The sequence below is a fragment of the Ascoidea rubescens genome (assembly GCF_001661345.1).
Source record: "Ascoidea rubescens DSM 1968 unplaced genomic scaffold ASCRUscaffold_7, whole genome shotgun sequence".
Lineage (NCBI taxonomy): Eukaryota > Fungi > Ascomycota > Saccharomycetes > Ascoideales > Ascoideaceae > Ascoidea > Ascoidea rubescens.
The window spans coordinates 936,902-957,995 of NW_017962919.1; the positions used below are offsets into that span (position 1 = coordinate 936,902).

The following is a 21,094-nucleotide window of genomic DNA, read 5'->3' on the forward strand; positions in this document are numbered from 1 at the left end:
ATTTGTTTCATCTCTTAAACAGTTTTTTTTTTATTTTATGATTTATTCTAGATTTTTTATTTTCTAATTGCTAATTCTATTGTTCTGTGCTGCATTGTGTTGTAATAAAAAATGATTTAAATTTTATACCAAAACCAATGGATGAATATCTTAATAAAAATTGAAATTTATGTAGAGACTATTTGGATTTTTGACAGATGCTGTTTTCTGCTAAATTTCACTCTGATCAGATAAATTAATTGAATATTATAAGAAATAAATTTTCAATTTCCTATTACCCAATCTAAAATTTGACTCATTCTAATAAATTTTGGGGTTAAAAACTAATTTTTCATTTAAGTGTTTCAGGTTTTTTAAACGATTTTTATGAGTTTCTATTGTTATTTATGACTCTTCAGTTATGATTACTGTTGGGTAGAAAACACCTTCCAAAACCACCTTTACAACTATTTTCAAGATGATGCTCTGTGATGATCTTGAGATGCAACTGTTCTTCCTGAGTTATTAGCATGGAAGTATTTGGATCTCACCACTAAAGTGCTTCTACCAGATTGAAAACAATTAATCTATGAAATCAACAGCCATGTAGAGCCCAAGATTCAACAAGCTATCTGGATAAAGCAAAGAGGAGGGAGTAAACTGTGCTGATGATCTACAGAGCAAAGAGTCCCACTGTCACAGGGCCGGAAGGAGGGCACGTGGAACGGGCGCGAAGCCCTGTTTGAGGTGGATTTGAAGCTGGAAACAAGGACGATAAGAAGCTCAGAGAAAGGTGGTTTAGATGTCTGGCAGAGGGAGAGATACTGCATTGATCCAGCATGAACTCACGAAGACTTAGGCAAATACAGTTGTTTGCAATCGTATCGCTATCGGTGGTGTTGTTGTACAAGTTCAGTGCGTTCTCCAGCAATACCACCAAGTACAGTTTGTCTCTCAGCAATGCCACGACCCAGAGTGATATAACCGTCAAGTACAATCGAGACCAGGACAATATACAGCAGTTTAGCGAGCAGTTTAATTTCAATCGCACCACAAAAATTATCACCACTCATTTTGGGGTCCAGAAGAGGGAGACTGATGTTTATGGAGACAACAAATATGTGATTTTTGAGCCAGTATCGCCGTTGAGGAATGTCTACTATCCAGGCTATGTGAAAGCAAATGCGACGTTGTTTTCACTAGTGAGAAACAACGACATAATTGGACTAGTCTCCTCAATTATTTCTGTTGAAAACCGTTTCAACAAATATTACAATTACGACTGGGTGATTGTGACAGACAGAGGGTTTACGGCCAATTTTAAGAAAATCGTGGCCTCCTACTGTTCAGGAAAAGTGATTTTTTACCATTTGAACAAAAGACAGTATTGGGTGATACCCAACCATGTGGACAAGAACTTGGCCAAAAAATCAAGAATAGCTTTGCGAAAGAAAGCCAATTTATTCCCAAATATCAAAAGAACCAACACTGATAGTTTCAAGCACATGTCTCGCTTTTATTCGGGTTTGTTCTACAACATTGAGCCTTTGTTGAACTATTCTTCGTATTGGAGAATCGAACCCAATATCCAATTGCAGTGCGATATCCAAGAGTATGATATATTAAAGGAATTTGAAAAGGGCAGCTACAAGTTTGCAATCAGCTTGATAGATACTGCTGACAAATACATGTCGGAAAAAATATGGAATGTGACACTCAAATATTTAAATGATTTGAAGCAGAATAATAAGAGAGAATTCAAAAGTTTGACCAGCTTTCATAGCAATTTGTTGAGGTTTGTTAGTGATACTGATGACAATATTTTAAAGGGAGACTATAACGATTGCGTGTTTTACACGGGAAATGAAATTGCAGACTTGAACTTTTTAAGAAGCGAGAAATATTGCAAATTATTTGATCTTTTTGATACCAACGGTGGTATTTACTACAATAACTGGCCTGATTATATCATCAGAACCATAATCATGTCGTTGGTACTCGATTTTAAAAAAGATTTCTTGTTTCTTGACCAGCACTCTGGCATACCACTAGGATACTACAACCTTAAAGACAATAAAAACAACTGTCCATTGGCAATTGTTGACGATGAACTGAATAGCAGTGGGGAGAATAGCAATAGAAAAAGCTTGTACGTGCAGAACAACTGCTACTGTGATCCCAAATTGAATTCAAACTGGAATTTGTATGAAGATTTAAATGACTCTATTGACGAGGAGTTGGACGCAGAAGATTTGTATAACCTATTGAGAAGCAATACCAACTACCAAAACAGAAATATTTTTGGCAATTCAAACTCCTGCATTGACAAGTTCTACAAAAGTTTGAAGATCAACAAACCAGTGGAGGAATTGAAGCAGTTGAACGAGATTGTGATCAAAGAGCAGATTCTGAAACTAGAAAACGAAAAGTACATTGAGGAAGATCTACAAACCGTGGAAGAGCTCTTTATTGACGACGAGTTAAACGAAATCGATGTCGATGAGGATTTGCAAGACTCCATTGAAGAGCAGGAAGAGAGTCTCAACAACCAAGGGGACGTCAACGACAACGAGAACGAGAACGAAAACGGAAACGAGAACGAAAACGGAAACGAGAACGAAACCGAAGACACGGCCGAGCCCGAAGAGGCAAAGCCCAACCTCGAAGCAGCGCCACAAAGCCATAACGACGCTCCCCAGCCCTAAACCACACGCACCAGTACGCGCCAACCAGCACCTCTCTACTTGCTCTAACCGTGAAACCTGCCTGTGGCTGCGGGTCTGAGCTGCAGAGCCAATCACGTGTCTTCGAAGCAAAAATTTAATCCCTATTGACTGTTTTCCTCTGCTTTATCTTTGCCTTCTGCTTCTTTTCCTTCCTCTCCTTTTCTCGCGAAATCCATCCAACCAGCAGCACATCTTCACTCCCATTGAAAAGCAAGCATCTAATCCATTGATTCTTCCTTCTTCTTTGATACCTTTCCTTTTTTTTCTCCTGTTTTGCTCCATCCATACAGTTTGTATTCCTAGATCCTGTTTTACGTGGCGTTCCATACACCTCCATATTATTTTCATAGATCTATCTCTATTTTTCTAAATCATTTATTGATTTTACTATTCTGTAAATTTATATTAGTAATCTTTCAAAACTGTCTCAACAAATTAATTCTGCGCTGAAGGGCGCTAATCCCAACATCAACATCAATAATAATATCAATAATAACAACAACAACAATAATAATAATAACAACAGCAGCAGTAATAGGTCGGCTTCATCCACTCCTATCAATATTAACTCTTTACTTCAAACAGCGGTTTTACCAAACCAAAATAAAAACTTATCCAATAATTCCAATCAATCGCTATCTCAAAATTCTTTAGACCTAATTTCTACAATAAGCGCTCAGCTATTCTTGTTGGCTTCATCCATTAATGACGAAACCTGGGACTCTACAGTAAGGCAAATTTGCCATTTATCTCAATCCAATCCACCAGAAGTCTATGCTACTTATTTACGCCACTTAATCAATCATTCTTCTACCGAAATCTCTTCTGCTAATAATCAATCAAATAATAATAATAATAATAATAATAATAATAATAATAATAATAATAATAATAATAATAATTACATTTCTAATCCTAATGCTTCATTCAACTTTAAATCTCCTCTTGAAAAGTTAATCTTCCAAGAATTGAATTTGATTACCGAAAATCCTATCAACTTAAAAAAATTCTTTCTCGCCGTTCAAATTGAGAATAATTTTTTATCACAATTCACTTGGGAGACCTTTTTACACCACTTCCAATTAGACAATTATCAAAAGTTCTTATTATCTTTAACTTTTCATACAAACTTAAACACTTTATCCCATAACAATGATTTCGGCATTGATGCCTTTGACAATAATCAACAAAAAAAATTAGATCCCATCCTTCTTGAACAATCCGCTCAATCCTTAATCAAATACTTACCTTCCATTTTGGAATGCTTAAAAGACAAATCCTATAGATTTCATAATCTAAATAACCCCCAGGTTCTTATTGACTTGTTTCGTTTGCTATGCTCAATATCCTCCTCTTCATACTTGAAAACTGATTCCGATATAATCATTTTCCCCCACTTATCTGACGTTTTGATCATATTTTACTACATCAACTTCAAACTCACTTTCTTAAATTCTCAAAATATTAAATTTTTTCTAGAAACCTTAAACTCAATTCTAAATGCTTACTTGAAGAAGAATCCAATAATTTCAAGCTTATCAATTCCCTTCAAAGATAAAATCTCAAACATACCCCCAGAACTATTAACTCCTGATAAGTTGTTAAATAATCTATTGTTTGTTCAAAAAGATTTAAATGATCAATTAAAATTCGACCAGGCCATTGCCATTATTCTATCTGAAGTCTTGGTTCCAAAATCTCAAAGACTAACAAACTCAAATCCAGATGGCCTAACTTCTTTAACTCCACTATCTGTCCCTGAATCAATGGCAATCGGCTCTCAGTTGAAACTTTTATTTCAAAATCTATATTTATCCTCCACAAATTCTGAAAATATTCAAATAAATCAAATAAAACCCGATTGGAATTCCATTTTGGACTTGATTTTAACAAACTATTTAAAAGAAATCAGCTATGTCAATTATCAACCTTCAGTCGCCTCTATTTGCAACTTTTTATCCTCTCTAGTATCTGATGAAATCATTGATTTATTTTTCGTCAAGCTAGCCACTTTAGATACAATCAACAACCACTTGAGATATTTAATTTTCAATTACATGCACTATTTGTCTCCAGCTGAAGGCGCCTTTAATTTTTTTAAATGCACAAACTTGAAAACTGTTTTTCAAACTTTTGACGATGGATCAAACGATGAAGTTGGTGGCTTTTCTCCTTCCACTATCTCCAACTTTAAAAATGAAAAAAATTCTTTATGTTACTATTTAAACATATCCAAGTTTTATCTCAAGATAATTTCAATTACTGGAAAAACTGACCCCTCAACGAAATTGTTTGAAAATGATTTACGAGATGCCCCCGAATATATTGCTCTTGCTGCCCTCGATATTGAGAAATTTCAGAATTTGCCAATTGTTGTGGACGTAATAGACAGCATTATTGCCCATTTGTTGACAACTTCTAATTCACTTGGTTTATTAACCCTAATTGCAAAAAAATATGCTTCTCTTGATCAAAATTTTAATCACTTTATTTCTTTGGTTTTTGAAATTTCTCAAAGAAACAAAGATCCCGCTTCGATAATCAAAATCACTTTGCTTTTAAAAGATTCGAATTACATGATTCCCTTTTTAAGCTATATCTGGCCATTACAATTCCCTCTTTGTTTGACTTTTTCGTCTGAATTTGTTGCACAGGACGGTGAAACAAAGTTGATCGAGAAATTTTTCACCACTGATATAATTGATAGAATTGTTTCTGAAAAACCACTTCCGATTCCCTTAAGTGCTCTTTCCATTCAGGATTTCAAGAGCTTCATTTTCAATCACATTTGGTCATTCTTGGAACAAAAGGCTAATAACCAACAAAAGAACTCTACCATCTTAAATTCCAATTCTATTTTGCCCCTTCAAATACTCAGTTTTTTTTTAAAGTTGTTAGACAAGCTAGCAACTGGCCTACCTGATGCAGGAGAAAAATTAGATATCATCAAAAAAAAATGTATTGATACTTATCCTAGATTGATCAATTTTGGAAATGGACATGATGATGCGATATTGAAAAGTGCTGCTGAATCACCTACTAATTTATTTGTTGAAGAAACTGAAGCCAAAATGAAAAGCTATTTTGTTCAACTATATGACAAAGTCACTGGTGTTAGAGATTTAGTTTTAGTCTTAGGAAAATATAAGGAATCAGATAATCCTGCTGAACAGGATTTATTTGCGTGCATCATTCATTCTCTATTAGATGAGTATAAATTTTTTCCTTCTTATCCAATGACACCTCTAAAATTAACTTCTCTTTTGTTTGGCTCATTAATTCATTTTCAAATTATTCAAGGTCTTACTCTAACAATTTGCTTACAATATATTTTGGAATCTTCCAAGGACCACATTGAATCTAATAAGTTTAAATTTGCTGTGCAGGCTTTGACAGTATGCAAAAATAGACTTGTAGAATGGCCTTCATACTGTAATTTCCTTTTACAATCTTCTAATCTTTCAACTCAACCAGAAATTTACAAAGTTATTGAGAATGTTGTTACTGGAAAGCTAAAAATGAACTCTAATGATGGGAACTCCTCTGGAAACTCTCAAAGCAATGGTAATATAATTTTCAAATCTGTTAAAGCTACCTCGGTGGTTGAAAATGATGTTTTTCAAGAGAATCCTGACCATGATATTTCGGATAAACTCTTATTTATCCTTAATAATATTACTTTCTCTAATTTTGATACCAAGATGCCTGATATTAAAAGTCTTTTGGTGGATAAATATTATGGTTGGTTTTCGAATTATTTGATTAAAGACAGAATTGAAACAGAAGCAAACAATCATCCTCTATATCACCAGATAGTTGATGAAATGAAGTCCAATTTATTTGAAAATCATGTCTTGATGATCACTTTTCAGCGAATAGTTATTTTTTTGAACCGCGGGGAAGAAAATGGGAAGAGTCGCTTGAAAAATTTGGGTTCATGGGTTGGACGTTTATCTTTTTCAAAAAATAGAGTCATTTTATACAAAAATATTGAATTTAAAGACTTGTTGGTTGAAGGTTACTTTAAAAAAAAACTAGATTTTGTTATACCCTTTGTTTGTAAAGTGTTAATTCAAACAAAACATTCCGAAATTTTCAAACCCCCTAATCCTTGGACTCTTGGTATAATAAAAGTTCTAGCAGAATTATATGAAACAGCAAATTTGATTTTAAATCTCAAATTTGAAATTGAAGTTTTATGCAATGAGCTTTCCTTAAAATTAGAAAATATTGTCCCTTCTAAAATTCTAACTAATGAAATTCAAGAACAGTTAAATCACAAAGAAAAGCTTTTGAATGTTGCAAGAGATATGGCTAGAACAACTATTGAACGAAGTATTCTTGCGAAAGCATCTAGATCTAACTCTTCTACTTCTACTTTAGTATCATCTCAAAAGAAGGAAATTCAACAACCAAACCAGCCTCATATCGAGTATCCAAGTGAAGCTGAAGTTGTTAATCAATCTCAGTTGCCTGGACAACCTCAACAAGGTTTTGATACTCAAGTATCAAATCAGCAGTTTAATGGACAAGTTTCAGATGAAATGTCATTTTCACAACAAGTACTTGTCTCAAATGTTAATCAATCTGGTATTGCTGAAGAAGGTATGACATCTGAGAATCTACTTTTATATATTACTCCCTTTTTGGAGGCTTATTTAAATTCATTAGCTGGCCAGTCAACGTTTGCAAATGTGCCTGAATTCAGGGCTTTCTTTCAAAATGTTCTTAAGAATGTGATTGGAGATTGCATATCTACTTGTCTTGATAGAACGGTAGCCACATGTGTTAGAAGTTCTTCAACACTTGTCGAGAAAGATTTTTCACTTGAGGTTAATGAAACAAAATTAGTTGCTTCTGCTCATAATCATGTCAAATCCCTTGTTAGACAGTATATTAGACCTACTTGCCGAGAAATATTGATTGATAAAATAAAAAATTTTGCTTTCCAATATATTAATCAAGAACACCTTAATGATTTGAATCTTGCAATTGTGGACAATCTTGATGGTGCATTGGAAATTGTTCAAAATGCTGCAATGTACATGGCTGTTCATGAAATTGATTTGAAAATTATGCAACAAGTTCTTCTTCGCAGAAAACATCGTCTGGAGAATCCTAATCAAGAGTTTTATTCACCTGTTGCTTCATCATACTCTATCGAATTACCATCCCCTTTAGGATTGAAGATTGGAGGGCTAACCCCACAACAACTTTTGGTTTATGATAATTTTGGGAAAAGGCCTGTTGTGGCAATTCAAAATCAGCTTGATAATGCGGTGCGCAGTTCACCCCAAGTGGTCAAAAAGATTGTTAATGGTATTCCAATATTTGACACTTACCCAAACTCAAATAATGATCCTTCAAATTCGGTAAATGTTCAAACAGGATTTTCTTCCGTTTCTAGTTCTCAAAATCCTATTATTGATTCACAGAATACTGTCAATGAAAGACTAATAACATTAAACAGTAACATTGACAGCTTGATTAACTCAGTGAAAAATTTGGATGTTTCTTTTATCGATTTGGTTAGCAACAATGTGTTTACGTTAAAAATAAATGCCATTTTGTTCACCTGCGGTTCTTTTAAACATTTATTTAAAAATCAATTTCCCACTAAAGTTGCCCAACATGTCGTTAGCAAGATTCTCGAAAATCCTGAAGATTCACTTTTCACTGAAACTTTGTTCTTTATTTTAGATAAAATTTGTGAGGCATTTCCTATAACTGGTAGAGATGTTACTTGGTGGATTGTGAATTCAGATGATTCAAGAAAATATAATATTAAATTAATGAAAAAATTTTTAAACATGGGTCTTATTTCTGCATCTGATTTAGATGGTCCTTTATCCAAATCCATATTAGCCAAAGATGAGTTTTTGATTAATTTTGCTTGCAATTTGATTGATGAGATTGTTCTTGGAGCCAAACCAATATCTTTGAGAAGTGATTTTGCAACTTGCATTAATGCACTAAGCACAATTTCAAATAATTCTACTTTTAGTAATGAAAAAGCCAGATTATTGCTTGAAAAGTTTAAAAATACTCAAGGCCCTGCACTTTGTGTTATGGATTCCAAAATTTCCTTGAAGTTGTCATTGAAGTATGTTTTTGGTGAGTGGGTTCGATTAAATCAAAACCCGCTAACCACTGAGAAATTATTAAACACATTTATAATCCAAATGTTTCAACGTAACATATTTAATAAACCAGACTATATGGCTTTATTTTTCAGAACTGCTGTAGAATTTTCAGTTGTTTCTTTTTTGAGAGATACTGATATCAATAACAAAGACAAAACCAGCAATGACGTTTTTGCTGTTACAGATGCTTTAGCAAAATTGATTGTAAAGTTGATTTATCTTCAAGAAAGCAGTGGTTTAGATGGTAAAAATAGTGGTAGCAATAGAATGATTTTTTTGAAACAGGTTATTTCAATTATATCTTTACAGTTTGCTTATGATCATGAAAATAACTCAACTTTTAACGAAAGACCTTACTTTAGATTGTTTTCTGGAATTTTGAGCGAGTGGACAGATATCAGGGTTTCAATTAAAGATCTAAAAGATGATGAATTTCGTGAAGAGTTTCTTAAATTCGATATGGAGATGTTTTTGTACTTGGGGGATGTTTTCAATTCTTATCAGCCTTTAATGTTTCCTGCATTTTTATTTGGATGGATATCTTTAATATCCCACAGATTCTTTTTACCAACTATGATTGAGTTTCCAAACAAAGCTGGATGGAAAAAAATTATCACGTTAATAATTTCGTTGTTGCGTTTCCAGAATGAACATATCAAAGGCAAAGAAATTCCTGAAGATATTGCTACTAGCTGCAGAGGTCTTACAAATATCTTTAGTTTGATTTTGCATGACTATCCCGAATTTTTAATAGAGTATCACTACCCATTGTCATATTCCATCCCTAGCAGTTTTATCCAGTTGAAAAACATTGTTTTTTCAGCTGTTCCAAGTGGATTGCGATTGGTCGATCCATTTTCTATTGAGGACATGCGTGCATATGATCTAATTGAGTATAACAAAGATATTCCAAACATTGAAATTGAGCCTTCAACTGATTTATTGAAGCAAGGATTGAAAAAGCCAATTGACAATTATCTTAGGGTTCCTTCTAACTCTTTGCTAAAGAATGTGTTGAATGGAATCAAAATCAAAAGTGAGGCGAAAGAATCTGGAATTGGTTATAATACTACATCCGTTAATATCAGAATCATCAATGCAATTGTTTTGTATGTGGGTATTGTGGAGGTTGATGAACGTCGTGACAATGAAATCAAGTTTAATCCCAAATCCTCTCATGTTGCTCTAATTTCAAATATTATTCAAGAAACTAATATTGAAACCCAATATCAGGTTATTTCTGCAATATGTAATCAATTAAGGTATCCAAATGCTCATACTTATTGGTTTACAAATCTACTATTGTTGTTGTTCAAAACCAATTTTAAAGAGAAAAAAGAGAATATTCAGCAAGTGGTTTCTCGTGTGTTGCTAGAAAGAATGATTGCAAACAAGCCTCAACCTTGGGGCATTTCGTTTTTGTTTTCAGAATTGTTGAGAAATAAAGACATCAAGTTCAATGAACTACCTTTCATTAAGTTGATTCCTGAAGTTGAGAAAGTCTTTACAACTTTCATTACCCACATCAAAAAAACCCAGGTCAGTGTTTAGTTATTGCTCAACAGCACAAGGATCTGTTTTTTAACGTTTTTTCTTGCTTGCTTATTTCGATTATGGTTAATTTTTGTTTTAGATAAGTTTTTTTTCATTAGAATTTGTTTTAGCTTTGCCTGGAGTGGTGACATCTTTCAGTTCAAACACAGTGTATATATAGTTTAATGAATGTATATTATGAGTGAAATTGTTTGGCATTTGCTGTCTCTAGGGATTTTTTTCTTTGATTCTTTGGCGATTCTTTCCAAAATAACGGATAAATTTATTGTTTCTGCAGAGCTAAATGAAGAGCAAAAGGTACAACTATTTATTAAGATAAACTTAAGAGGGTTTTGTAGTGATGTAGCCAACTAAATCGTTAATTGAGTTAATTATTTATTATCCTCTTAATTGAAATTTGTTGCTTGTTTCTGGTTGTAGCAGAATCGCCGTTTTTGAAAACAATAAGTATTCATTATAGATCAAGCTTTTAGTTTTAAGCCAGTTGATTAGGTGTTTTGTCACTATCATCCAGCCACGATTGAAAAATAATAAAATTAATGAAGTATTTTTTGATTTATTGATAAGCACTAATGGAAAAAATTCGGAAAACAATTAGAAAAATAATTTAAATTCAAGTTTTCTAAACGATATAATTGAATTTATCAATTATGTGATTTTAGGCTGATTTATATCAAGATTGTAATATTCACACTAAAACAAAACAGAATTACATAATTTGGATATAAAATTTAATATTCAAATTACATGACGCAACAAAGGTAGATGATTGAATATTCTGGAAATCTATAACAGTAAAAGAAACTTCACAATTATTTGAAAAATGATAGGCTAACAATTAATCAGATTGAATTAAATTCGATTCTGATATTATTCAACAAAGACACCAATAACAGCATTAATAGCATTGACAGCATTAACACCAATATGTCAACACTAAACTGCCACAAGAATATATTAAAATGAAAATAAAAATATGAAATAAAGAAAACTAGATCAGATAACAGTGTAATGTTTGAATATTGTAAAAATGGGGCTACAGAATCAGCTTTAATAATTATTTTGCTAGTTGTTTAGTATTACTGAGTTCATTTGTAATCCTCTTTAAGCAAACACAATCAGATTCTTTATCAAATATCCAGTCTGAATTGTATATTTCAGATATTTCTCTTTCAAAATCTATGATTTTAATTTGATCTTTATCATTAATTAATATATTATCAGGTTTGAAATCACCATGGAAAAAGTTATTTTTATGCTTTACAATGCTATAAATTAACATTCCTTTCTCAAATTCATCAACTTTCTCTCTTCTTTTAGTCCTTTTCCCAATATTATATCATTTGATAATTCTTTAATTTTGGTTATATCTTTTTCATAATATTTTTATATATTTCCATCAAATGAATCTTCCATGTAAGTTTTCAGACCCTATGGAATCTATTTTCAATGTTCCTTTACTGCTTCAATAAACAATTGTTATTGTACACATCTATATATTTATGGTACTTGTCAAAAATATATTTCAAAGCTTCATCATCTTTGAAAGCCGCATTATCTCTATCAAATTCAACACAAATCAATTATTGATTTTAATTTTTCTCAAACCATAATTGAACATTTTCTACTTTATTAAAATACAAATTAATATCTTCAAAAAGATCGTAATAGGACACTAATTTGTTTTTATTAATTTTCCAGATAATAGTAGACGATCTTTGGCATAAAATAGATATCTTATGGTTGGATAAAATTAGTGAATTCAGATGATTCAAGAAAATATAATATTAAATTAATGAAAAAATTTTTAAACATGGGTCTTATTTCTGCATCTGATTTAGATGGTCCTTTATCCAAATCCATATTAGCCAAAGATGAGTTTTTGATTAATTTTGCTTGCAATTTGATTGATGAGATTGTTCTTGGAGCCAAACCAATATCTTTGAGAAGTGATTTTGCAACTTGCATTAATGCACTAAGCACAATTTCAAATAATTCTACTTTTAGTAATGAAAAAGCCAGATTATTGCTTGAAAAGTTTAAAAACACTCAGGGTCTAAGTGACACATTTATCCTCGGCTAAATACTATGCATAATACTGCAAGAAGCCGTTTTTATGATTTAACCCGCAGATTAACACGTGGTTGTGCACTTTTATATCTATCTCCTCCAACCTATTTCTCATAAACCTGAGTTTGATATGTTTAGATTATATATATGTTGGAAATAATGGTCTTTGGTTGTTTACCAATAAAATCGTATATTAATGATTATAAAATGTCTGGATTTCTCATGCTACATAAAACCTTTTGGTATGTGTTCACTAACATTATTCGATATTGAAGCTTTCATTTTCATGTTAGGGATTTGAATCAACCATTTTCTTTTTCATCTGCTTTACTGAATAGTAAGCATGATGAATCTGTTGGGCTCTTAAACATAGATGAATTCAAATTATTGGATGATGTATAATTTTACTACTATATTGACCATAACTAACACTAATTCTACTAACACAACAAACCTATTATTACGACTGTTTTTACAATCTAGCGTCGTCCGATTCAGAAAATAAAAAATTTATGGTATTTATTATTTCTTTTAAAGAATTTTGCCGAGTAAACAAATATTTAAAAAGATGATTCCTCACAGACAAAAATGCTGCAGGTAAAAACTTCTGTCGATCTTGATATTCAATAGAATTTAATTCTTCATGATAATCGGTGATAAATGAAAAGTTTTTTTCCAAAGGAAATAAAAAACTAGGAGAGATGAAAAAACGTACGATTATTTATATTGGTGCTGTCGCAAATGATAGCAGATTTTATATTAAATTTATTTGCTTCCTCTAGCAAAGAACTCATAACTTTTTAATATTTTCATTATTACTTAATGCTCGACCTTGTTTTAGCAACTGATTTAGGCACTTTATTGAATTATCAATGAGAAGAATTTTATTGTCTTGACTGTAGCTTTGGGATACCATTGTTTGCTATGTATGAGACACAAAAGCTTTGATTATTAATTATTCACTAAATAATATTTGGTATATTAATATTTGGTACATAAATATTTTGGATGAGAGAACAATGGTTTTCAGTTGATATATTGTTAAGAAATGTTTATATGCCGTTCTTTTCCAAAGTTGCTGGATATTGTCTTTTTGTGCAACTGAACAGCAATCCTTCACTAATAATTAGTGGATACTCAAAAAATGCATGTCAAGTTCAATCTTAGTTCAGCCAATCCATATTTCATTTACATGCCGGGGATACGTTCTCTTGATTGAATCGAATTGCAACCCAGTATCCTATGGATTCGATATTATATGCAACTGTAACGCACCCCAGTTTTAACAACAATAATCTGTAGCTTGGTAGTGTCCATTGACATAATTTTATGCCATGGTTTTAAATTAAATATCAACACCAAGGACTTTAGGAAATAATGATAATCTGAATTCAAACCACGTCTCTTCAAATAATTTGCATACTCCCTTAAACCCTCTATCTCTAGACATCACAGAAAATTCTTTTCAAATAACTCCAATCGAATTTCCAGTGTATCAAATACCTCTTCTCTTCAAACCAAAACTAGTCACACCCCTATAATCAGCTAGATATTAACCCTTCAGATATCAACAACCAAACTCTTGACGTAATCTCAAATTCCCAAAATTAGTAGTAATGACTAATCATTAGTTTATCCAGAATTTCTATAAGTTTCTCTTGTGAAAATGAATAAAGAATCTCTTAAGAATACCTGTACTTGAGAACAGCATGAAAACCCTATGGTCATGGTGGAATCTGCTACCATCTAGCCATCATTCAAACACCAACAAACGACAACAACTAAACCTCAACTTCAACTTCAACCTCTTACAGCTCCAATAATCTTTATAGAATCAACATAATCAAATATCAATCAAATATCTAAAGCCTAAATACAATCAACAATTTGAACAACATAAACACCTTCAATCAGAATAAACAGGCTTTTCAATTCAATACTTGAAACTATAACTATAATTATAACAACAAAAACCTAAACATAATCCTAAAGCTGGAAAGCTTGTTCAGTCTCGGAAAAAACGCTTTTTTTAGACTGTTTGGGTTTCACTGTCCATATGTAGGAAGAGCCCAAGACAGTAACTTTACTTAATGCAAAATCTTTATTCCAATCAACAACCCAAATAGTGATACTACCAATATCATTAATCAAAAACTTCCTCTGCTCAATTAAATCACTATGGCTTGCCAAACTTATTTCCAAACAACTCAGTCAACTCTAATAATTTCAACAATTAATCTTATGCCTCTATTTTACTGAACAACTGTATCACTATTGTCAATAACTGAAGCGATATTGTGGTGTGGGTACTCATATTTCTGTGTTATACCAATAGCCAATAAAATTATGCCACCCAATAATTTCGACAAAAAAAATTAACTTGGTAAATATCATCTCCATTTTTGGTTTTAATTTCGATTCCTTAGATCCTTCTCCAATAACCTCTCAGTAATAGCAATAACAATTACATTTTTCTTTTTTTAACCAACTTTTTTCTTGCTTCTTTAATTCTCTTACTTCCTTTTTCATTCCCAATTCCTGCTTTATTACTTGGCATCTCTTTTCTCAAGAAAAATTCATCAATATTTCTTTGTCCATTCTTCTTCTTTTTATTGATTTCCCTAATAACAGGTAGTAGAATTTCATCAATTTTACTTCTATTCCATCCAACTTTAACTTCTAAAAATTCCCTTAATCCCTCTAAATATGGATCTGCCCACACAAATTTTGTTTTGTCTTTGTCAACCTCTGGTTTTAAGTATGCTTCTTTAACCTTTGAATCAGGAAAATTCCCATCAAGAATAGTCTCATTTTTGACGAGTTTTTTCAATAACCTTTTTTTAAAATTCACATCATTATCATCTTTGGTCATGCTATCAGGGTTTTTAATTGTTTTTTCAAACCAAATTTTGAAAAGTTCCAAATTTTCAAAATTTGCTAAAATTTCAATTGCATTTACTGGTCCAATACCCTTAATTCCTTCTGTATAATCACTGCCCAATAAATATGCTAGTTCAATTAATCTTTCTCTATTCAATCCAACTTTATTCAAAATATAATACATATCATAAAATTCAACATATTTCTTATCATGAAAAAAGTTGCGATAAATGTTATCGCCTCCAAACAAGAAAACATCACTATCGTCTGTGATTATTCCGTCAACTAGCTTCAATTTAATCAATTCAGCACATTGAGCTTCAGCCTCCATCGGAGCAACTAAATATGGAATTCCAAACTGTCTTAATAATTCCTGGATATCACATATCATATCCCTTGTAACCTCATCAGAATCTCTCATTTGTTGACCTTTTTTTTGTTCCAATAAATTTTGTTGAATTTCGATTTCATCAAGATTTAATTTATTTCCATTAATACTGGCCTTCTTGTTGATCTCTCTTGTAAATCTTTCATGCTCTTGATCTTCTTTTGAGAAGTTTTCTATTAAATCTTGCTCTTCATTATCAAAAAAATCATATTGTAAAATATCTTCTAGCTCTTTTTGGCTTTTATTATTACTATCAAATACAACCTTTTTACCTAAATTACCACTTTTAGTTGACACAGATTCGTTTTTGGGGGTATATTGCTTTGGCTGGATTTCATCAAATATTCGATTAACTTGTTTAATACTATCAAGAATGATAATATCATCATCATCATCATCATCATCATCATCATCATCATCACCACTTTCATCATTTTTGAAATCAATATTATCCAAAATATCTACATGTTGAGACTCATTTTCATCCTTTTCTATATATTCCTTTATATCTTGATAAGGAACTAATTCAGGTGTAAATTCAGACTCATTATTGACCTCAGTCTTTTTATCTTCTGCCAATTGAGTTAGTTTGTACGGATTTTTATTTTTATTTTCAGAGTTAAGATTTAGATTTATGTGAGACAGCTGAAACCAGGAAGGTTCAATAACCAGTGGTAAATCATATTTTTTGTTTTTTTCTTCAATACTATGCTGATTATCGTCAGTTAAGCTTTCGTTATTCATAATATTAAAATTTTCCTTACTTTTGAGCTTGATATCTTTATTTTCATCATCATGTTTATCTTCAAAAATCATTTCGGATTTATTGTTGGCAAACAATAAAGAATTTTGAAAAAACCTTTTGTCAAAGGTAAATTCTTTTGGCTTTAAAAAATCCCTAGCTTCTAGATTTTTGATGTTTGCAGTAGAGTTCGGAAAATTAAAAGTAAAAGGTAACTCGTTTTCTTCGTTATCTTCAAGCAAATTTTGTTGCTCTTGTCTAATTTTGAAAAGTTCTTTTTTGGACTGTTCAATTGCTGTTTTCAACTGTTGCTCATTAAATTTTTCAGCTTCAATTCTTGTCTCTTTAAGTTTCAAATTAATGATGTTCTTAGCATTTTTATTATTATCTTTAATTGATTCAAATACTGCTTTTTGAAGATTACTTTCTTCACTATCGTTGACTTTTTGATCAGATGAACTCTCCAATTCATATATTTCTTTATCACCAATTCTAGTTTGATCAGTTTTGTTAAGTTCTTTAGTTTTTAAAGATACTTTTTGATCGGGACGATTAAAAATCAATATTCTACTTTGATCTCTTGTTTTGTTTAAGCTATTCAGATTCAAAACCTTTGCTAATTCTTCAGTAATTGGCGGCAATGGCATAGAATTTAAGGAATAATTTTGAGATGTTTTATCGACTTCAATATCAAGTGGAATATCTTCAAATTCGTCTGAATCATCTGAATCATCTGAACCGTTTTGATTTAATTTGACATCCTCTTCGTCGTCGTCATTGAATTCTCTTTCATACTCGTCAATGACAACAGGATTATCAGCATTATTTGTTGGGTTGTCTAGAGCCAAACTCCACCCAGTTTGATTCTTTTCTAGCCTATAAGATCTATTTTTTTCTCCTACAATCCTTTTATTAGTAATATTGATCGAGCCTGCATTTTTATCCATTCCAGAAACTTTCATTAGCTTCTGGGTTAAATAGTTTCTTTTTTGAACCATTTTAATTTGAAACTTAGAGAAATCTAAACTGTTTGGAAATAACGATTCCAATTGCTCTTTTGAATAACCCATTCTTAATCTTGACTTTAATCTTAATTGCCATAAAATCATATACTGGGCAGCCAATGATAGTTTGTCAAATTCAGCGGATCCCGGATCAATATTATCAATATCAATATCATTGAAATCAATGTCTGCATCAAATGAAGCAAAATAGTCATCATACTCATTATCAGAAATAATTCTTAAATCAGATTTATCATACTCAAAAGCTTTTATTTCCGGCAACTCATAATCATCCTCTTTCAAGAATCGGTTATTTTTAGTAAAGTGCTCTTTATCGTTGTTTAATGATTGTTGATTTTTAGGTGCTTTGCTGCTACTGGTATCATCATTTGAAATAGCTTTCAAAGCTTCTTTTTGTAATTGCAAATTGAAAAGTTTTTTAGCAGTTTGTTTTAAATTTTCTCTATTGTAAGATTTGTTCTGTTTTCTTTGAAATATAATTTTTTTCTTTATTTCAGGAGCACCACCATCAAATACAAAGACAGGCTTTATACCAAAATATAACAATTTACAAATTCTTCTTAGAAAACCGACAATATGAGAATTTATTAGAGCTTGATTAGTATCTTTATCTCTAACAGCCTTTAAAAACTGGTACAACCAAATGGAGGCATCGATTGCTAATACTTTATTGTGAAGAGATTCAAGGTTAACAGCACGAGAAGAGGGAGCTAGTATATTCCAAAGAAGATGCACACCCATTTCTTCTTTTTATTCTGCTTAAATAAAAATGTACAAAGTACTTCCCATTGGATCTGTAGAATCAATTGGCTAATGTTGAAACTTGAAAGAACGATTATAAATCAAAAGAAGAGAAGATTAGAAAAGTTGCACATTGAGAACTAAGTTTCATCAAAATAGAACATCCTACATTCAGCATACCGTTATCTTATACTAATGTGATGTGATTTACAGTATGAAGCTACATTTAGTGTACGATTTTTATAACGAATATTGGTATTTAGTACAAGGGAATATAAACAAAAAAAACTTAATCAGAATTCAGAAAAACAATTTAAAAAATGTAAAGTTATGAAAATCATAAAGAGGTCTTGCAGCAAGATTTAAGATTTGAGCCAGTATCTTCAACTAAAACAGATTTGTTGAAGGAGTTGTTTGATTGGGGAACATCAAGAGCAGGATTTCTTTCAAAGAATCCAACAGGCAAAATAGTGAATTGCAACATGTCAACTGGCATGACTGGGAAATCTTCTGGTCTTGGGATATGAGTCAAAGCTAAAGTACACCAAATGACGCAATCTTCATTTCTAACATCATCTTTGCCATTAGCCCATTTGGCGATACCAGTATCAGTTTGAGATTGATTGGTGAATTCACCAGCAGCATATAATTCACCATCTCTGTATTTGGTGACCCAGAATTGTTTTGTTGCAAATTTAGCTCTTTTGACATTGTAAGATTCTTTATCAGCTAAAATCATTTGTTTTGCTGGCATATCAATTTTGTATCCAACAGGTTTTTTTGTAATTGGATTAATGACATTTTCGTTGATGATTTTAACAGATCTGCTAGCGTAGGGATTGGTATCGATATGGCCAGCTTTTTCGACGTAATTAGTCTTTGTAACAAAAGCAACTTTGTATTTGTTGTTGACTTCATCGTTTGGATCTAGTGGAACAACATCATCATATACAACAGTATTCTTGTCACCATCTAACCTTGGATCAAATCTGAAACTTAGCAAGTGTTGGTGGAAAGGAGCTAAACAGTTTGGAGCAACAATTGTGCCATAAGGAACAGTGATATTTTCTTCAATTGGGGTGGTTGACAAGATACCGGTTGCTCTAACTTGAACGTTAATTGAACCAGCTTGATCAAAAATGTAGTTGACAATATATTCATAATTAGCGACAGTTGCAATTGATTGAACCACAAATTCTCTTCTTCTGGCAGCAACAGGAGCATTTGTTCTATAGTTGACATGTTTGTATAGTAAGCCAGCATCTTGTTCATGAAGACAAACGGTGTTTGGTAGCAAAATAGGTTCACCTTCTTTATTGGTTCTGATGCAATCGAAGTATTTGATGACACCCAAACAGTCGCAGCCCAAATGCAAATGGTTGGCATTAGTACCAAAACCGCAATCACCTAAGTCAAAGGCTTGTTTTCTGTGACATGGACCATCACCAATTTTACTGTAAGGAACAACCATTTCTGAAAGACTGATTCTGTAGAATAAGGATCTGTTTTTGAATTTGACATCATGTATTGCAAAACCTTCTCTGACATTTGGAGTGACATGAAATTCCCAGTCTTGCCAGTAAATCTTGGAACCTTCAATTTTAAAGCCGGGACCTTCAGGTTGAGTAATGATTAAAGGAGCCAAAGGTCTCTCAACTTTTTCCTTTTTAAGACCTGGGTAATATTCGCAAGATTCAACAGGTTTCCATGGATGAGTCTTAAGAGATTTGTTATCATAGCCAGAAGGCAAATAGTCCATTCTAACAAACTTTTGGGTTAATAATTCAAAAACAGGAGAAAAAAATAAAGGTAGAGAATAGTGGTTTGATTCAGGATGAGGTTGAGACTTCAAGTACATGTAGCATTGAACCAAAGGTCTCTTTTCATTGGGATCATCAGTACCATAGATCCAAGGATCAGCGCGAATCTCGTAACCTGGAGGTAATTGCAATTTCTCAACTTCCTTTTTAACAGTTTCATGAGCTAAACAGATTTCTTCGATTTCCATCATATCCTCGGGTAAAGCAGGACCAACGACACCCTCAGGCAATGCAACAGATGTGATGATATGAGCTTCAACTAAGTTGATTAATGCTTTGTATAATAGACCATCTTTATAAAAATAAGCAAAAGACACTCTTGGAACAGAGGGCAAAATTGATTCATTGGCGGCTTTAGCTTTCAAGTATTTTAACACATCACTTTTTGGAGGCTCCACTAAATCAATTTGAACAAAATGCAAATTGGAGGAATAGTGGTCCTTCAACAATTTTGAGGTTAATCTCATTTCTGAGTCAGTGAATTGATCAAAGGGATGAGAAAAGGGCATCTTTAATTAGCACAGGAGAAACGATTTATCAATGGAATATAGAGAAGAGATTAAACGTTGATAAACAATAAGAATATCGACAACTGACAAGGCAAATGTTCAATTGAATGTTTTTTGGTTGATCAAGAAACAAAAACCAAAGTAGTATCGGGAAAAACAACGGAATATTTATAGTGAGGCCAAGGAAAAGAAGGGACTCAATGATCATCAAAAAACACCAGATCTCTCTATCTCGATAAATTTGGCTGAGCTGAGATAAGCGATAAAAGAACAATACACGACAGAGCCAACCAATCACAGGCCGTTTCCAACAAGGGCTACTTCCGGATCTGGAAGCTCACCAAACTAGAAAGTGAGAGAGCACCATCGTCGGCTCAACCAATGCGGAAGTTGGCGACAGGCTGAAAGCAGCAGAGAACCGCAGCGCTGGAACCTTCTTTTTGGGTTAGCCGCGGCTAAAAAGGCATTACCCGCCTGCCAAGTCACTGTTACCCAAGCTGATAGCCAACAAAGTACC

The 21,094-nt window shown here is 32.4% G+C and overlaps 3 protein-coding genes across 3 annotated transcripts; 1 reads left to right on the forward strand and 2 right to left on the reverse strand.

Moving 5' to 3' along the window:
• Positions 1-818: 818 nt before the first annotated feature.
• Positions 819-14,083, forward strand: CDC39 (CCR4-NOT core subunit CDC39; the record flags this gene model as incomplete). Its single annotated transcript, XM_020194874.1, has 5 exons — positions 819-2,537; positions 3,158-10,387; positions 12,135-12,462; positions 13,844-13,962; positions 14,000-14,083. The coding sequence occupies 5 exons, from the start codon at positions 819-821 to the stop codon at positions 14,081-14,083; spliced, it is 9,480 nt and encodes a 3,159-aa protein (XP_020047211.1).
• Positions 14,084-14,936: 853 nt separating this feature from the next.
• On the reverse strand, positions 14,937-18,248 carry RAD2 (ssDNA endodeoxyribonuclease RAD2; the record flags this gene model as incomplete). Its single annotated transcript, XM_020190596.1, has 3 exons — positions 14,937-16,012; positions 16,106-16,810; positions 17,054-18,248. 3 exons carry the CDS (start codon positions 18,246-18,248, stop codon positions 14,937-14,939), a joined length of 2,976 nt encoding a protein of 991 aa, XP_020047212.1.
• Positions 18,249-18,494: 246 nt separating this feature from the next.
• Positions 18,495-20,794, reverse strand: ASCRUDRAFT_76254 (uncharacterized protein). Its single transcript, XM_020193398.1, has one exon. It carries the CDS (start codon positions 20,575-20,577, stop codon positions 18,586-18,588), a length of 1,992 nt encoding a protein of 663 aa, XP_020047213.1. The 5' UTR covers positions 20,578-20,794; the 3' UTR covers positions 18,495-18,585.
• Positions 20,795-21,094: the final 300 nt, after the last annotated feature.